This window comes from Callithrix jacchus, chromosome Y (genome assembly GCF_049354715.1).
Source record: "Callithrix jacchus isolate 240 chromosome Y, calJac240_pri, whole genome shotgun sequence".
In the NCBI taxonomy this organism is placed as follows: domain Eukaryota; kingdom Metazoa; phylum Chordata; class Mammalia; order Primates; family Cebidae; genus Callithrix; species Callithrix jacchus.
Window position 1 is genome coordinate 5,975,246 of NC_133525.1, and position 18,815 is coordinate 5,994,060.

Here is an 18,815-nt window from a genome sequence, read left to right on the forward strand (position 1 = left end):
TCTGTCACAAGCCTTGTCTTCTGGAAATCGAAATCATTCCTTCTCCAAGTGTTACAGGAAAGAGGTCCCAGTCCAGACCGCAAGACAGGGTTCTTGGAACCTGCGCAAGAAAGAACTCACGGCGAAGCATAAAGTGAAAAGCACTTTGTTAGGAAAGTAAAGGAATAGACGGCTACTCCACCGCCAGAGCGGCCCCGAGGCTGCCAGTGGACTGCTTTCATGGCGATTTCTTGATACACTAAGCAAAGCGTGCATTATTCATGCCTCCCCTTTTAGAACATGCAGAATTCCTGACGTTGCCATGGCATTTGCTAGTGTCATGGCGCTGATGGGGCTGTAACAGTGACGACAACCAGAGGTCACTCTCGTCACTCTTGCTTTCGGTGGGTTTCTGGCAGCTTCTCCACTACCACCCGTTTTATCAGCAAAGTCTCTGTGACCTGTGTCTTGTGCAGACCGTCAATCTCATCCTTCACCATCTGGGAATGCGGCCCAGTAGGTCTCAGCCTTATATTACTCAGCCCCTATTCAAGGTGGAGTGGTTCTGGTTCCGTTGCCTCTGACACAAGGAATGTGCCATAGGGAGGTCGCAGGAGGGACAGGAAAGGAAGTGAGGTCTGGATCAGGTCACTTCTGTGTAAATGAGATGACGTGCATGCAGAAGCCGGGTGTGTCCTCGGTAATGAGTTACATGCATAGATGACCCTGCTACATCTCCAGCCATCACCAGCTAGAGATGGGGCACATTTGCAAGACCCCAAAAACATTCTGCAAGGCTGGTGGGAGGATTGCTACAAAGCACTTAAGGAAACAGAGTATTGAGAGTATTGATCAGGATAAATAGTTAATGCATGTGGGGCTTAATACCTAGGTGAGAGTTGACAGGTGCAGCTAACCATCATGGCACGTGTATACCTATGTAACAAGTCTGCATGTTCTGCACATGTATCCCAGAACTTCATATAAAACAAAGAGAACAGACTATTGTTAATGGTTAATGTACTGTAAAAAAATTATAATGACTAAATTATCAATACAAAGCAAGATAACAATATAACATATTTCTAATAATTAGAGGTTGACATTCTAGCAGCTCACGTTTCTGTTGTCTTTAACTGTTATTTTCTGTCAAATCCAGAGGGCTGTGAAGGAAAACGCCACACAATGTGGTCTTCTAACAGCCGATAAAACCAGAAGTCGGAATCCCAAAGGCCAGTGTATGAAATGTTATTTATCGAGGGGAAGACAAGAAAAGTGTAGGGTTTGATAGAAGAACTGGGTACTACTGTTTTTTAGATTCACAGGGTGACTTTAGTTTACAATAATCTATTGTATATTTCAAAATTGAAGAATGAGAGCGGTTCTAATATGAAGAAAAGGCAAATGTTTAAGGTGGATGGATATTCCAAGTACGTACGCTGATTTGATCTTTACGAATTATATAAATGCATTAAACTATGACATGTACCTTGAAGCTATGTACATCTGTTGTGCATCAATTAAAAAATACGTTAAAAGAAAGTGACATTTGTCCAAGACAGTCTCTTCCAATCTATTGTACATTATGACCAGATGTGAAACCGGGGAGTTCCCTGATTCCCTCACAGGATGTGTGGCACGGATTGGTTCATCTGTTCCACCACCGTACACTGAAACCTCTTACGGGAGGCAGAGTTTCAGATCGGCACATGCATCAGCTGGGCCAGTATTTTTGAAATAGAACTGATAAGATAGATTTTCATCTAAGTCGGAGAGTGTTTTTTAAATAGAACCAGTAGGATACATTTATATCTAACTCTCTATATACTTATATCTCCATTGGTCTTTCATCTGTCTCAGAAATATACCTATTTGTTTATCATCTATCCATCGATCTCTTCATCGATCTCTCTGTTATCCATCTATCTATTTATCTATCTTTATCTCCAATATCTATCTTCAATATCTATCTATCTATCATGTATCCCATCTACCTATCTACTGACCCATCTATATAAAATATGTATGTTTCCCTTATATGAGAGGCTGAGGCAGACAGATCATTTAGGCCCAGGAGTTCGAGGCTTCGGTGAGCTGATTACACCACTACACTGCAGCCTCAGTGCAGAGCTAGACCTTGTCAGTAGGAGGAGGAGGAGAAGGAAAAAGAAGAGGAAGGAGGAGGAGGAGGGAGGAGGAGGAGGAAAAAGAAGGAGGAGGAAGAGGAGGAGGAGGAAGAGGAAGAGAAGGAGGAAGAAGAAAAAGGAGGAGGAGAAGGAGGAAGAAGAGGAAGGACGAGGAGGAGGAGAGGGAGGAGGAAGAGGAGGAGGAGAAGAGGCGAATGAGGAGGAGGAGGAGGAAAAGGAGGAGAAAGTGGAGAAGGAGGAGGAGGAAGAGGAGAAGGAGGAGGAAGAGGGAGGAGGAGGAAGAGGAAAAGAAGAAGGAGGAGGAAGAGAAGGAGAAGGAAGAGGAGAAGGAGGAGGAAGAGGAGGAGGAGGAAGAAGAAGGAAGGAGGAAAGGGAAGGAGAGGAGGAAGAGGAAGAAGCAGAAGAATGAAAAAGAATGGAAGGAAGGAAGCAAGCAAGCGAGGGAGGAAGGGAGGGGAAAGAAGAAAGAAAAGAGAGAAAGAAAGAGAAAGAAGGAAAAGTGCATTTCAACCTAAGAACATTTCTTTAAACCTGAATGAATGCCTCCCGAGATTTTTCTAAAAAATATTCTCTTATTTTATTATAATGACAATAAAGTATCATTATAGCCCCACACAGATCTGCTGACCCAGAATCTGCATTTGGCCAGATTCTGGGCTGATTCTCACACCCTTCAGGGTCTGCGAGGCATTGAGGCGGATGTCCTGAGGCAGATGCCACAGTGGTTGTGTGAACCTGGCGCTCCACAGATGTGCGCTAGAAGCCTGTGTTTTTCCTCCAAGGCCCAGGACTGGGATGACTTCCAGAGTCATTGCTTAGCAGTCAGTGGGTTTCTATATGTTAATGGCAGTTCCTCCATGCTGAAAAACGTCTCCTTTTGCAAAGCTCTTTCCCAAGCCATCTGCCTACCTCTGCCCGCAGCCCTGGGTGTTCAGCACAATCATGGTTCTCCTGACTTTGCCAGTGCACAGAAGGAGACTGACATAACATAAAGGAACAGGCCGGGCACAGTGGCTCACCCCTGTCATCCCAGCACTTTCGGAGATCGAGGCACGGGGATCACCTGAGGTCAGGAATTTGAGACTGGCCTGGCCAACATGGCGAAACCCCACCTCTACTGAAAATACAAAATATTATCAGGGTGTGCTTATAATTCCAGCCACTCGGAAGGCTGAGGTGAGAGAATTGCTTAAACCCAGGAGGAGGAGGTTACAATGAGCTGAGATTGCACCATTGCACTGCAGTGAGCCGAGATTGTACCACTGCACTCCGGCATGGACAACTGAGTGAGACTCTGCCTAAAAAAAAAAATTAGCCAGGCACGGTGGCTCACACCTGTAATCCCAGCACTCTGGGAGGCCGAGATTGGTGGATCACGAGGTTAAGAGATCGAGACCATCCTGGTCAACATGGTGAAACCCCGTCTCTACTAAAACACAAAAATTAGCTGGTGTGGTGGCACGTGTCTGTAATCCCAGCTACTTGGGAGGCTGAGGCAGGAGAATTGCCTGAACCCAGGAGGCGGAGTTTGCAGTGAGCCGAGATTGTACCACTGTACTCCAGCCTGGGCAATTGAGCGAGACTCTGCCTAAAAAAAAACAAATTAAAAGAGAGTATTTTTGAGGGCGTGGGCCAGGGACAGGATGTCGATGACATGAAACTGTCCCGATACCCAAACCCTGGCTGTGTCCTCTGACCCAGGCTGTCCAACGGCACGCCCATTGCAGCCGACTACGTCCCGTGATTTAAATCTGTCGTGAGCCGAATCGTACCCTCCTCATTGTTATAAACGAAAGCCCTCAGGACCTCCCAGTGAGACTGTGTTTGCAGACATGGTCTTTAAAAACGCGATTCAGGTAAAATGAGGTCACCAGGTGCGGCCCTGATCCAGCTGGACTGTGGACCTTATAAAAAGAAGACGTGAGGACACTGACACGCACACAGAGCACCTCATGGAGACTCAGGGAGAAGACGGCATCCACAAGCCAAGGACAGAGGCCTCCGGAGGAGCCACCCGCCCACACCTTCATCTCGCCCTTCCAACCACCAGGACCTTGGGAGAATCAACGTCTACTGTTTAAGCTGCCCGGCCCGTGGGACTTTGCTACGGCAGCCCCAGGAGACAAACACGTTCCTATTGAGGTGAGGGAGTTATCTCTGTTAAGGGCTGAGTCTTGCACCTCCGAAATTTACACATTGAAGGCCTAATCCCCGGGACCTCGGAACATGACTGTGTTTAGAGAGAGGGTCTCTAGACGGGTGAGAAGGGTTCAATGAGGTCTTTATAAAAACAGGAGGTGAAGACACAGACACACACTGAGGGATGACCCTGTGAGGACACAGGGAGAAGACGGTGTCTCCAAGCCCAGGAGAGAGGCCTCAGGAGGAGCCAGCCCTGCCCACACCTGATCTCAGACCTGCAGCCTCCAGGACTCTGGGAGAATAAGACCCTGCTGTTTCTAAGCCACCCAGCCTATGGTGTTCTGTGATGCCAGCCTGAAACGGACTAAGATACCTCATAAGAAGAGGAGGTGACACAGACACACACACAGGGACGACCACGTGAGGACTCAGAGAGAAGATGGCATCTGCAGGCCCAGGAGAGAGGCCTCAGGAGGAGTCGGCCCTGCCCACACCTGGATCTGGGACCTCCAGCCTCCAGGACTGTGGGAGAATCCAGGCTGTTGTCTAACCTGCCCGCCCAGTCTGATTTTATTGTAGCAACTCCGGGAAGCCATTGCCAAGTCTGTGCCCTGCAAAGTGAGATGTATGGATCTGCAGCCTCAACATCCCCCAGGAGCTGATGAGAAACACTGTGTCCTCAGCCTAGCCAGACCTGCTGACGCATAGTCCGCGTGTCATCCAGGTCCTGAGGGACCATGTGCACATGCCACTCGGGGGAGACTGCATTGTCTGCCTACACTCCTCTTGGCCTCTCAGAGCAGTGGTCCTTCCTTCTGGGCATGGGGGCAGGACCCTTTCTGGGATGGGGGTCTTAGGACACCCAAAGCAGGCATGTCAGGGAACTTCCCTGTGGCCAGTCTTGATACAGATAGGATGGAGGGAAGGTTAGAGTCCTGTCTTCAGGTTTTGTGGCTGGCTTTGGGGGAAAGGCATTCTTGTTTCTAGGACCCGCCTGGGGGAAGAGACATTCTAGTTCCTATAGTGCCTCGGGGGAGAACGGGACTCAGACACAGGAGGGCTGGAAAAGTTCTGAGAGAAACTTCTGCTTCGGAGGCTGCTGTTGAGGCCGGCACTCAGGTATGGTTTCCTGAGCCCGAACAACTTGTAGGTCTGAATCCACGTAAAGAATGCGGGCAGCCAGCGAAGTCCAGTAAGAAGCATCTTTGAATCCAGCAGGGGTGGAATTTGAACCCAGGAGGGGTTCAGAGCCTGCGGTCTGCAGAAGAAGTCCTCCAAGCCGACATCTCATGTTTTTGCTCTGGAAGGTCCTAAGGTCAGCCGTACTGGAGGCTTCTTTGTCACTTGTGGCCCTCCTACCCAGCTACGGGAGCCATTTGATCGACATCTCCAGGACGCCAGCAACCAAAGGACCAATGTCATAGACCCAGCACAAAATGAGGTTGCGGATTCCAGAACACGAACGAGGATTTGGTTAAAAGCCGCTGAGTTCACTGAAGCAAATCAGCGAGGCAAATGGGAAACACATCTCCTGTTCCTGCCCCGTGGAAAATGAACCCGGGAAAGCAAAAGCATCACGTGTGGCTCCTGAGCTTGGAGCCAGACACCCCGGAGTCAGCGTGGTCTCCCAGCCCATGAGGACCCCGACCGTGGCTTTGCTGCAACCTGCCTGGAGAGGAGAGAGGACAGGGGGCCCTGCCTGTGAGATGGATTTCCTGCCTGGCGGGCAGGACTAGAGACTGTCTCAGTGCCCAGGCGGCCTGACGCTGCCAGAGTCTGCCTGATTTATATAGTGAGGTCTGGGTGTGACCTACAGCGGCCTCGTGTGTGTGAGTCACACATGCAGCAACTTCTGGCTGCAGTGCCACCCCTGAGACCTAGCAAAGCTCCAAACCACCCTCCTCCACTTCCTCTGTGACACTCCACCCCCCCCTCCCATTCCTGCCACCACCCAGGGCCATCAGGACCATCTCAAAGCTGGAGGAGCCTCTCTGCAACCTGGCCGCCCGCTGCAGAGTGAACAGAGCTGCCACCTGCCTGGTTTATGCAACTGCATTTCAGAGAGAACGGTCTGGGAGGGGAGGCACCTGTGGTTCTTTAGGGAAATAGGAGGGAGGGGCCAGGCGCACAGACGGGAGGAGATTGTAATGTGATTGCTTAGCGGATGCCTGGAATTGCTGGGTTGGGCTGAGATTGCTCAACAGTGGATGGGGACTGCAGTCTAAATTATCAGGGTGCTGAACTCTGGGGTCCTAGACCGGTGTCTTGACTGGAACTGCTGACAGCCTTGGAGGGGAAATATCTCATGGATCCAAGAGGCTGACGTGGCTCCTCTCCTGCAGCCCAGTCTCAGCAGCTTGGACAATGATGGCCAAGGCAGCTGGAGGAGGCCAGGAGCAGTGGCTCACGCCTGTAATCCCAGCACTTTGGAAGGCCGAGGGAGGCAGATCAGTTGGGATCAAGAGTTCGAGACCAGCTTGGCCAACATGGTGAAACCCCATCTCTACCAAAAATACAGAAGTTTGCTGGGCGTGATGGCGCATGCAGTTGTAATGCCAGCTACTCAGGGGACTAAGGCAAGAGAATTGTTTGAACCCAGGAGGTGGAGGTTGCAGTGGGCCGAGATTGTGCCATTGCACTCTAGCCTGGGTGACAGAGCAAGACTCCGTCTAGAAAAACAAACATATAAAAAAAACCCAAAAAACAAAAATACAGAGAGAGCTGGAGGGAGCAAAGAAGAGCCGGGTTGTTCTTGAAGATGAACCTGTAGCAATCACTGGCGGCAGAGAATGTCATCTGAGAGGGACGTGTGTGCTCCCCAAGTTGGAAGGAAACGGCTGTGTGGGACCAGGGGCAACTGCTGTGTGCACTCCTGCCTGGGGGTACACCTTCTGCTCCGGAGAGGCCCTCATTACCTCCACAAGGTGCCGCAAAGCCTGCCCTGGTGGCATCTGGATGGAGCCATGCCACAGGCTGTACAAATCGATGTTGTAGCCCTTGAACCTTCCTCCAGAGCAAGCAACACCCAGGCAGACAGATTTCTGGGAGAGAGACAGACATCAGAGGTGGCGGAGACCCAGCACCGATGGCTTACCTGGTTCCCCCTGGCTTAGCCTCCTCCAGGGCTTAGTGTTTGAGCAAGAGGTTGTTCCCCCTGGACAATTCTGCAAATTCTGACTGTGCTCCTGCCTTGCCCTAAACCTCCCAGAAGATCAGGTTCTTCCTTTGGGAAATGTGCCTGCTGGTGATGACAACATCCTTGGGTGGGTGGATGAGCTGCTTAGATGCCTGGCATTACTGCAACAGAACTCAATGCATAAAAAGCGCTGATTCGATGCCCTCCCGCCTGCATCCTCTACCTCCCGATAAGTTCTCTGGTGGTGTTTTCTCTACGGGGTAATAGTGGCAGGGGGAAAGGGAGGAACAAAAGGCAAGGTGCACATATATGTCAGCAGGAGGGACACTTCATCCTTAAGAATTCTGCAGTGTGTTTTCAATGATGAGTCACAAAGACTCGAATGTTCTCATCTCTGCTGCAGACACATTCATTAGGTTAACTGCTTTTGGATCAGGTGGGAACCGCAGCTTGTGCACACAGGTTGCTTCCTGACCCCGTATTTGTCAGTGTAGGCTGGCTGCTGTAACAAACAGTCCCCAAAGAATTAAAAGTTTATCTCTTGTTTGCATTGCAGCCAGGTGAGGTGGCACAGGTGTCCTCTGCTCCATACAGTCTCTCAAGGATCCAGGATCCTCATATTGTTCTGCTTCACCTTTTTCTAGGGCAGCCCTTCTCAACTAGATTCTCTCTTTGTGTGTGTCAGAGAGAATGAGTGTGTGTGTGTATGTGTGTGCATGTATATGTATGTGTGTGTGCATGTATATGTATGTGTATGTATGTGTGTGTATATGTATGTGTGTGCATGTGTATTTGTGTGTGCATGTGTATGTGTGTATGTGTATGTGTGTGTGTGTGTGCACATGTGTGCATGTATGTTTATGGGGGGAAATGCCAGTCCTAAGCTGTGAGTGGAATGGTCCAGGAGAAGTCTATGTGCCCGGAGAGAGGCTTCGTTCAACGTTCCCTGGCCATGAGCAGGAATAAAATACTGGCTCGGGTTGCAATGTGGATGCATCTCAAAAGCCTCATGCTCAGTGAAAGAAGCCAGGCACAAAATACCACATATCGTGGGATTCTATTTATACGAAATTTGCAGAACAGGCAATTCATGGATCAGGCAGTCCAACAGGAGGTGTATTAGTGGTTGTCAGAGGCTGGGGAGGCAGCAGAGGGAGTGACTGCTGAATGGGGACAGGGGTCTTCCTTTGGGTGAGAAGTATGTTCTGGGAGGAGATAGAGGTAGTGGTTGCATCTCCCACGTAGCTCATGGTTAGTTGTAGTGCTCTGGCGACCCGGGGCTTGCAGGAGGAGGGAAGCAGCCTGAGGTGATGAATGAGGAGGATTCTGGCCTTTCCATCATGCTGTGACTTGTGACCTGTTTGCTCCCAATAGGTCAGAGACTTTGACTTGGCAGACGCCCTTGATGAGCCTGGTAAGTGCCAATATTTCAGGGGGAGCCTTCTCTTTGCAGCTTGGGTCTAATAGCATCAGCTTCATAGTTGCTTTGGAGTTGGTTTGGGCCGGTGTTTGGAATTTCTTGGTGTCGAGAGCTCTTTTCTTTACAGGAGATTGCAGACGCCTTGAGACAAACTTTTACACAGTCTCTAAAAGTCTCAGACTCATTTCTTGGTAGGTCTGTGCTTCTGAAGCCTGTAGTTTAGAAGTATGTAGTATTTTATTATTTTATTTTATTGAGATGGGAGTCTTTCTCTGTTGCCCAGGCTGGAGTGCTGTGGTGCCATCGTAGCTTACCACACAGCCTTGACTTCCTGGCTCAAACAATCCTCCCACCTCAGCCTCCCAAGTAGCTGGAACTACAGGTGTGTGCTCCCGTGCACAGCTCATTTTTTTATTTTTTTGTAGAGACGAATCTCACCATGTTGCCCAGGCTGGCCTCAAACTCCTGGGCTCAAGGAATCCTTCCACCTTGGTCTCCCAAAATGCTGGGATTACAGAGACACAGCAGCATGCCTGGCTCAGTTACTGCTTTTTTACGCTTAAGTTCATATCCGTCATTGTCCCGCACCCTGATCTGAATCTGTGGCCCGCAGTCTCCCCTCCCAGAGCACAGTGCATCTCCATTCTCCTATCGGAGCTGCCAGTGAAGGTGAGCACTCCCGACCTGATGTCCTCATCCACGCGATACACGTTTGCTGAATGAATAAATCCGTGAATGAAAGTGAGAGAAAAGCCATCATTCTAGAAGCTGTAAGGCTTTCTCCCTCTTTGCTTTTGCCTCCCTCCCCACCCCACCTACTGTCCGGCTCTGTGGTGGTTCTAGGGATGGGGTCACTCACTTGTCTTGGATGCTCTCAGCTTCTTTGGCCATCCTGTGGGCATCCTCACAGCCTCAAGGGCAGATTGTTTTTGAATGGATTTTAAGGGTATTTACTTGCTTTTTTACCCAAATAGACCATGGAATTTGTGTCCAGATCATTTACTTTGTCACTTACTTTTTATATTTCATTGGGGTGTTAATGGCCTGTCTTTTTATTTTTATTTTTTTGAGATGGAGTCTCACACTGTCACCCAGGCTGGAGTGCAGTGGCGCAATCTTCGCTCACTGCAGCAACCTCCATCTCCCAGGTTCAAGTGATTCTCCTGCACCAGCCTCCCAAGTAGCTGGGACTACAGGCTGACACCATACCCGGCTAATTTTTTGTATTTTTAGTAGAGACAAGGTTTCACTGTGTTGGCCAGGCTCCTCTTGAACTCCTGACAGTGTGATCCACCCATTTTGGCCTCCCAAACTGCTGGGGTTACAGATGTGAGCCACAGTGCCCAGCCCTTTCTTTGTGCTTCTGACGAATCTTCGATGCATATTGCATTTATTTTCTCTTTGTTCACAGAACCCACCAAGAAGCCAAACTCAGGTGAGTGACTCTTTGGCTGGGAGAAACTGAGGCAATGTCCTTGAACTGATGCTTATGGATGGATGCTTGAGGGTGTTTTACAGAATTATGTGGGTGTGTTAAGGAGATGCAAGAACTGTACCAGATAATAGATATTAAAAGCAAAATGTGGTGATTAGGGAAATGCAAATCACAACCACACGGAAGCAGCACTGGGATGGCTAAAATCTAAAATGGAAAATAACAAGTGTTGACAAGGTTGTGAGGAAACTGGAATGCTTGCACATTGCTGGTGGGAGTCTAAAATGGTACAGCCACTGTGAACAAATACTTTTGTGGATCCTTAAAAAGTTAAATACAGAATTATTCTATAATTCCACTCCTAGATGTATACTCAAAATAATTGAAAACAGGTATTCCAAGAACCACTTGTATGCAAATGTTCACAGCAGCACTATTCATTATGGCTCAAAGATAGAAATAACCCATGTGCTCATCAGTGGAAGGAATGGATAAACAAAATGTGGTCCACCCACATGATGGAGTATTATTTAGCCTTGAAGAGGAATGAAGCACTGATAATTGCTACAAAGTGGTTCAACCTCAGAAACATTTTGGAAAGAGAGAGAAACCAGACACATGTAAGATCACATAGTATATATTTTTATGAATATGAAATTTCAAGAACAGGCAAATCTCTAGGACCCGAAGCAGTGTTGTGACCGCCAGTAGCTGGAGGGGAAAGGGAGAGTGACTGCTTGATGAACTCCAGGGCTCCTTTCAGGGAATGAAAGTGTTCTGGAAGTACACAGAGGTGATGGTTGCACAACGTTATGAATGTTCTAAATGCCCCTGAAGTGTTCACTTTGAGATGGTTAATTTATGTGTAAATTTCACCTCATTTTATTTATTTATTTTTCAATTAAAAAGGTAACTTTTGTTCTAGGGCAGTGGCTTATGCCTGTAATCCTAGGACTTTGGGAGGCCAAGGTGGTGGATCACCTGAGGTCAGAAATTCAAGATCAGCCTGGCCAACATGGCAAAACCCCATCTCTAATTAAATATACAAAAGTTAGCCAGGCATGATGGCATGGGCCTGTAATCCCAGCTACTCCAGAAGCTGAGGCTGGAGAATCACTTGAACACAGGAGGTGGAGGTTGCAGTGAACCAAGATCATGCCACTGCACTCCAGCCTGAGTGACAGAGTGAGATCCTGTCTCAGAAGAAAGAAAAAAAGAAAGCCGTAGCTCAGAGACAGAGGAATTGAGCAATGCATAGGTTCAGAAGGGCTGGAAACAGAGTGACTAAATTGTGTCTTGGCATTTGAGAGAGGTTGCGGCTATAAAACAATGAAAGAAGAAAGCAAACTCTACGGAGGCAGGGCTGAGCCAACCGGCTCTTCTTGTGGATATGTGATCAACTGTCAACCTCGTGCCATCCTTTCGCGCAGGCTGGAGTGCAGTGGTGCCATCTTGTCTCACCACAACCTTCTCCTCCTGGGTTGAAGCAATTCTTGTGCCTCAGCTGGGACTACAGGCACGTGCCATCATGCCCGGCTAATTTTTGTATTTTTAGTAGAGATGGGGTTTGAACAAGTTGGCCAGGCTGGTCTCAAACTCCTGACCTCAGGTGACCTGCCCGCCTCGGCCTCCCAAAGTGCTGAGATTATAGGTGTGAACCATCGCGCCTGGCCTCATGGAATACTCGAAAATAAACTGCAGGTGGATTACAAACCTGAATGTAAAAGAAAATAATGGGTTTTTTATTGAAAAATAGAGGGAAATGTCTTATAATCTCAGGGTTAGGAGATTTTTCTTAGATAAGATAAGAAAAGCATGACCTCGCCTGTTATGTAACCTCCAGGTACTCAGGAGGCTGAGGCATGAGAATCGCTTGAGCTCGGGAGGTGGAGATTGCAGTGAGCCGAGATAGCGCCATTGCACTCCAGGTAGGCTATAGAGTGAGACTTCATCTCAAAGAAAAAGCATAACCTTTAAAAATGTGTAAATTAGACGATGTCTACATTTTTTAAATAACAATAATAATGTTACGACTTCGAGCTCTAAAAAAGTCAGATTAGCTGTCAAATGGAGGCTCCTTGCTGCTTATATCACCAGGGAAACCTTAATATGCAAATACAGTCACCCTTTATTGTTCGTGGGCACTAGTTGTAGGATCCCTGCTTCCCTGCAGACACCAAAATCTACAGGTGCTGAAGTCCCTGATATAAAATGGTGTAGTATTTGCATACAATGCCAGTATATGTTCCTGTATCTTTTGATTTATTTATTTATTTGACCCAGAATCTCACTCTTATCCAGGCTGAAGTGCAGTGGCATGATTTTGGCTCACTGTAACCTCCACCTCCCAGGTTCAAGAGATTCTCGTGACTCAGCCTCCAAGTAGCTGGGATTATAGGTATTCGCCACCACTCCCAGCTGATTTTTGTATTTTTAGTAGAGACAGGTTTTAATCATGTTGCCCAGGCTGGTTCCAAACTCCTGACCTCAAGTGATCTGCCCACCCCGGACTCCCAACGTGCTGGGATTACAGGTGTGAGCCACTGCTCCCTGCGTGAAATATTTTCAATACACGCATAACCTGGCTTGTAGTCCCAGCTACTCAGGAGGCTGAGGCATGAGAATCGCTTGAGCTCGGGAGGTGGAGATTGCAGTGAGCCGAGATAGCGCCATTGCACTCCAGGTAGGCTATAGAGTGAGACTTCATCTCAAAGAAAAAGCATAACCTTTAAAAATGTGTAAATTAGACGATGTCTACATTTTTTAAATAACAATAATAATGTTACGACTTCGAGCTCTAAAAAAGTCAGATTAGCTGTCAAATGGAGGCTCCTTGCTGCTTATATCACCAGGGAAAGAAACTTTAATATGCAAATACAGTCACCCTTTATTGTTCGTGGGCACTAGTTGTAGGACCCCTGCTTCCCTGCAGACACCTAAATCTACAGGTGCTGAAGTCCCTGATATAAAATGGTGTAGTATTTGCATACAATGCAAGTATATGTTCCTGTATCTTTTGATTTATTTATTTATTTGACCCAGAATCTCACTCTTATCCAGGCTGAAGTGCAGTGGCATGATTTTGGCTCACTGTAACCTCCACCTCCCAGGTTCAAGAGATTCTCGTGACTCAGCCTCCAAGTAGCTGGGATTATAGGTATTCGCCACCACTCCCAGCTGATTTTTGTATTTTTAGTAGAGACAGGTTTTAATCATGTTGCCCAGGCTGGTTCCAAACTCCTGACCTCAAGTGATCTGCCCACCCCGGACTCCCAACGTGCTGGGATTACAGGTGTGAGCCACTGCTCCCTGCGTGAAATATTTTCAATACACGCATAACCTGGCTTGTAGTCCCAGCTACTCAGGAGGCTGAGGCACAAGAATCGCTTGAGCTCGGGAGGTGGAGTTTCCAGTGAGTGGAGATCATGCCATTGGATCTACAGATGCGGAAATTCTGGTCAGAGAGCACAAATTGTGGATACATAGCTCCTACCCCAAAACAGAAGGATGGCAAAAAGAAAGAAAAAAAAATGGACGAGAGCGACTATGAGGGAACTGAGAGGGTTATGATCATTCCATTTGCTGAAAGAAAAATTCAAAGACAGAATCACACACAGTTGACCAAAATGGATAAAACAAGTCTACTGGGGTGGGCAGCGGTGGTGCCCTGGGAGGCGAGAGAGACGGAGATGGTGTTGGTTTCAGACAAGATAGTTGCACAGGAACTCGATAGGGAAAAGGGGAATGGGTTGTGGGGACCAGGGGAGCTGGAATTCTGCCTGGGGAATCAGCCAGTGCCAACGGGTGAACCAGGGGAGGGCAGGTGTAGGGTACAGCCCTATGGGGCTCTGTGAGCCCCTCCCTGCTGGTTTGAAGACAAGAAATTGTAGAAATAAAAGGCACAAGACATGGAGATTGAGAAAAGAGAGTTTGGGCCCAGGGGTCCACAGCTACTCAGATCGTGGAGACCAGCAGTGGCCCCAAATGCTGGGACGCCCTGACTTTTATTGAGTTGCAAATCTGGGGGCAGGGAAGGTAGGGCATAGGTAGGGCGTGGTCCTGGTGGTGGGTGACTGGGGACAGGGCAAAATAGGGCATGGCATACAGGTGGGGGCTCAGGAATTGATGGCACCCCAAGTGAGGTAAGGAGCATAATGCATCAGCACCTTTCCCATACTTACCAAGAAAGAACTAAAGCATTAAGGTTTGTGCTACTATTACTGATTATCTTTTCTAAGAAAAGGGGAACCAGGTGCAGAAGCAGAGCATGAGTAGCCATGGAACATGACCCCTGAAGCACAGCACCACACAGGGACAATTAAGTCCCGGGATGTCCGCGGGCCTCCCTGACAGCGGTCAGGCTTACCACGAGAGCTTGGAGAAGCGGAGTTTTCTCCTCACTCCCTTGAGGAAGGAGACGTCTTGGCCATCTTGGACATCTCCTTCCCTGGCTGGCTAAACAGCAGGTGCTTTCACAGCGCTGACACTGTCGCACAGCTGAGGCACCCTCCAGCAGCTCTTTTTGCAGGCGTGACAGAGGACATAAAGCATCTTGCCTTAGGGTCATTCATTCCACGATGTCACCCCAGGTTCACACTTCCAACCTGAGAGGCATTAGTAAAAGAATTAAGATCACCTATAAATAACTAAGATTGCATATGAGTAACTACTAACTACGAACTACTGTTCATTTCTAGTTACTTTCTTCTTCATTATATATAGGGAGATAGGCTGAGGCCTTCTGCTCCTGCCTCCGCAGTTATGGGGTCTTTTCCCTACAGGCAGGGGGTTAGGAGCCTGCCTATGGTGATGCTGAAGCCCCGGGGCGGGTGCCTAGTTGAAGGGCCAAGAGGAGCCGTCAGGAGAGAAGGAAAAGCCCCGAGTCTCCTTCAGGCTTGTTTCAGGACTCGGGGCAGGATAGGAGATGATGGTGGAGGATTCTGAGCAGGGGACGGCCTGGGTGGGAGCGGGACAGAAGGAGAGCTGGACAGGGACGGGGTGACAGGCGACACCGGCTCATCCAGGAAGGAAGGCCAGGAGGGAGCAGAGGGAAAAGGGGCGTGCAAAGGTACAGAGCAGGAGCAACGGGGACATCCAGGGAAGGAGGGAAGTGCAGGGCATTGTGAGACGGGGCACCCTGAGAGAGGGGTCCAGGCAGCAGGAAGACACCACAGCCTGAGCTATACCCCAGCTCACGGTCAGCCCTGGGAGGGCTTTGAGCAGAAGAGGGGCGAGAGCCCACACCTTGAGGCCACCTGCCGCGGTCCTGGGCCCTGCACATGCCTCCTACAGGCTGGGCGGCTGCCCACGAGGTCATTTAATGCCTGGTGCCTGCGGGCATCCTGCCAAGAGCCCGTTGGCATCGGCATCGCAATGCTGTCCTCCAAAACCTGCCCCAGTGTCCCCAACGCAGACCTGCTGTGAAGGGGACCTCTGGAGAGGACGCGTTAGCAATGCCGTGTGCTCTGCCCACAGGTTATTTCAATGATGGGGACCGCAATGACTGACACTACCCACCCAGGCCCAGGCCACCTGCAGGTAGGTGCTGAGCCTCCCCAGGAGGGACACGTGGATTTGCTCAGAGAGGGCGGTGAGAGGCCTGAGGTTGGGGAGAGAGGGACGCCCAGTCCAGGGGCAAAGTTGGTCACGGGTGGACGATAGGCTGATGCAGGGGCTGACGCAGAAGGCCCCGTGGCTGCATCAGTGGCGTCGCGGTCTGGGCATCTGTCTGCCTCTCCAGGCTGGTGACGGGATGGAAACAAAATGAACAGATTCAACTGGAGGCTCCATGGACACACGTGTGGGCATTTCTGCTCAGACTCCACATGTGCAAGTGTGACCGTCTGTGCCTCGACACAGCTTCATGCACATGCGTGCTTAGCCCCCTCCATCAGTGTGTACACGAATGTTCCACGTCCGTATCTGTGTCTCTATATGCTTTCAAATATACATAAACACATTTACATATGCATGGATGTGGGTTTTTATGTTTTTATATATTTCTGACTTTGTACACATGCTTGTATATCTTTATACATGTATATGTTTTATATTTGTGTATGTCTGTATATTTATATACCAATATAGGCTTTTGTATATAATTATGTATCTATATGTATATTTTTTAATATATCTTTATATATTTTTAATATATCTTTATGTGTATCTTTGAATACATATACATTTTATATACATATTTATATTTTATATATATATTTATGTATACCCATCTTTACATACATAATTAAGTATATCCCTTTACTTATACATATCTTTATATATGTACATATATACTTTTATGTGTATATGCTTTTATATGTGTATGTGTATATAGATTCACTTTTATATATACACATGTATATATCTTTGTATGTGTGTATAAATTTATGTGCACTGACGCCTTTTTGTGTATATACCTTTATTTACATTATAAATATATATACACACAAAGTTATATATACATGTGTATGTATCTTTGTGTAGGTATGTACATGTCTTTATATATGTTTACAAATATCTTTATATATCTATATACAGCTTTTATATATGTATACACACTTACATAAGTACATATTTTATATATCTGTAGATGTATATTTTATTTAATTTCTTTCCTTCTTTTTTTGACCTGAAGTCTTGCTCTGTCACCCAGGCTGGAATACAGTGGCACAGTCTCTCCTCACTGCAACCTCTGCCTCTCAGGTTCAAGTGATTCTCTTGCCTCAGCCTCCTGAGTAGCTGGGATGACAGGCGCCCTCCACCATGCCTGGCTAATATTTGTATTTTTAGTAGAGATAGGATTTCACCATGTTGGCCAGGCTGGTCTCGAACTTGTGTCCTCAAGTGATCCACCCACTTTGGCCTCCCAAAGTGCTGGGATTGCAGGCGTGATCCACCACAGCTGGTCTATATGTGTATCTTTTAATATATCTTCATGTACATATACATTTTATATGCATTTTGATATTTGTGTACATTATGTAAATGTATGTTTTATACATATATAAATATATACCTTTATTTATATATCTGTATATATGTACATATATACCTTTATGTACATGTGCTTTTATATAGGTATATGTATATTTATACAAACTTATGTCTTTATGTGCATATCTTTATATAGAGATATATGTATATATCCGTATATAGTCTTTATATATGTGTAAATATATAAGTATATATTTTATGTGTATATATGCATTCTTTGTACATGCACACATTTGTTCATATCTTTTAATATTTGTATGCATATATAGCTTACATGTTTCTATATTATAGATACATATGTACCTTCATATATGTATGCATACTTTTTTATATATGTGTATATATGTCCCTTTACATATGTGTATATATACTTTTAGGTATATGTGTGTGTGTGTATATACACCTTTATATGTGTACATATATCTTTATGCACACAGACATATGTAAAACCTTCTAATATAAAGTTTTCTCTGTAATTGGAGGTGAATGTCTACCAAGAATCTTTCATATGGAAATGCAAGCATGGACAATAGGAGGCAGAGATGCATGCAACACTGGGCTGAAGAGTGTGACGTTTGAGGCTTTAGTTTCAAGCACATGAGGTTTCTGGTGTGTTTAGTTCTGCAGCTCTCCTTTAGAAGACATAAAGGACTTGTCCTAGATATTTTGCAGAGCTGGGCATGTATCCTTCAGACACCCTGATTGCATCCAGTCATCTATTCTGCCACGTTTGCTTGCAGTAAATAAGGAGCATTGTCTTGGAATTTATGACATTTACAATCAGGAATAAACGAAAAATAACTAGTTATTTTTGAGAAGAGAAACTAAGATATTTGTGATTGAGACCATCTTCTGGAAGGTCCTTCTAATCCTGCCTCCCTGTGGCTGTTCTCATATCGGTTTCTCAGCAGGAAGAGGGTTAGCCTGCAGGAATTTGGAGTTGGCAGAGTAAGTGTTTGTTCTGTGATGGCAAAGTGTGTTTTATAGCCCGAGCTCAGTGTTGGCTTGAGTTTTCCCACAGGGACGAGGAAGCTTTGGTGTGGCCTCCCTTGACTCTCCCCAATGCTGATCACTCTTTGGAGCTCTCTTGGGAATGACACAGTCACTCGACTCCCAATGAGCTGGACAGACCACCTGCAGGAAATTCCATGCTCGGATCCCTCAACATCCTTCAACTCTACCTTCTCTAACAGGAGGCGGCAGCGGTGGTTACTCCAGTTATGACACCGGCGACACACACGGTACCCCCACATCTGGGCACGCGGTGGTGGGCGGAGGGTGGGAGGGGTTATCTCTCTGGGATCCCGGTTGCATTCTGCCCTGGGCCTTCTACCTGGAGTTTTTGGTGAGTGGGATGCTCTGTGCTGGTGCCTGGTCTTCTGAGAACCTATTTGTGCTGAGCTGTCCAGTTTCTGTTCCCCAGGATGGTGGGTGCAGCCACACACACACACACGCCACATACACACACACACACACACATACACGTACACTTACATGCACACACCACATACACACACATAAACACACACATACATGCACACATACACACACACACATACACAC

At 47.3% G+C, this 18,815-nt stretch overlaps 1 protein-coding gene across 7 annotated transcripts in view; it reads left to right on the top strand.

Moving 5' to 3' along the window:
* LOC128930748 (uncharacterized) overlaps positions 1–18,815 on the top strand; it is a 74,036-nt gene that overhangs the window by 41,885 nt on the left and 13,336 nt on the right. For 4 of the 7 annotated variants that reach the window (XR_013531857.1, XM_078364439.1, XM_078364440.1 and 1 more), the window contains exons 2-6: positions 8,779–8,818; positions 9,438–9,493; positions 10,236–10,259; positions 15,735–15,797; positions 18,446–18,493. Coding sequence is in view for 6 of the 7 variants with exons in the window: in XM_078364439.1 (XP_078220565.1) it covers positions 8,779–8,818; positions 9,438–9,493; positions 10,236–10,259; positions 15,735–15,797; positions 18,446–18,493 (231 nt within the window). In the remaining variant the exon portion in view is untranslated. The remainder of the gene's footprint in view (positions 1–8,778; positions 8,819–9,437; positions 9,494–10,235; positions 10,260–15,734; positions 15,798–18,445; positions 18,494–18,815) is intronic. The other 3 variants (XM_078364441.1, XM_078364444.1, XM_078364443.1) reach the window with 3 other exon arrangements.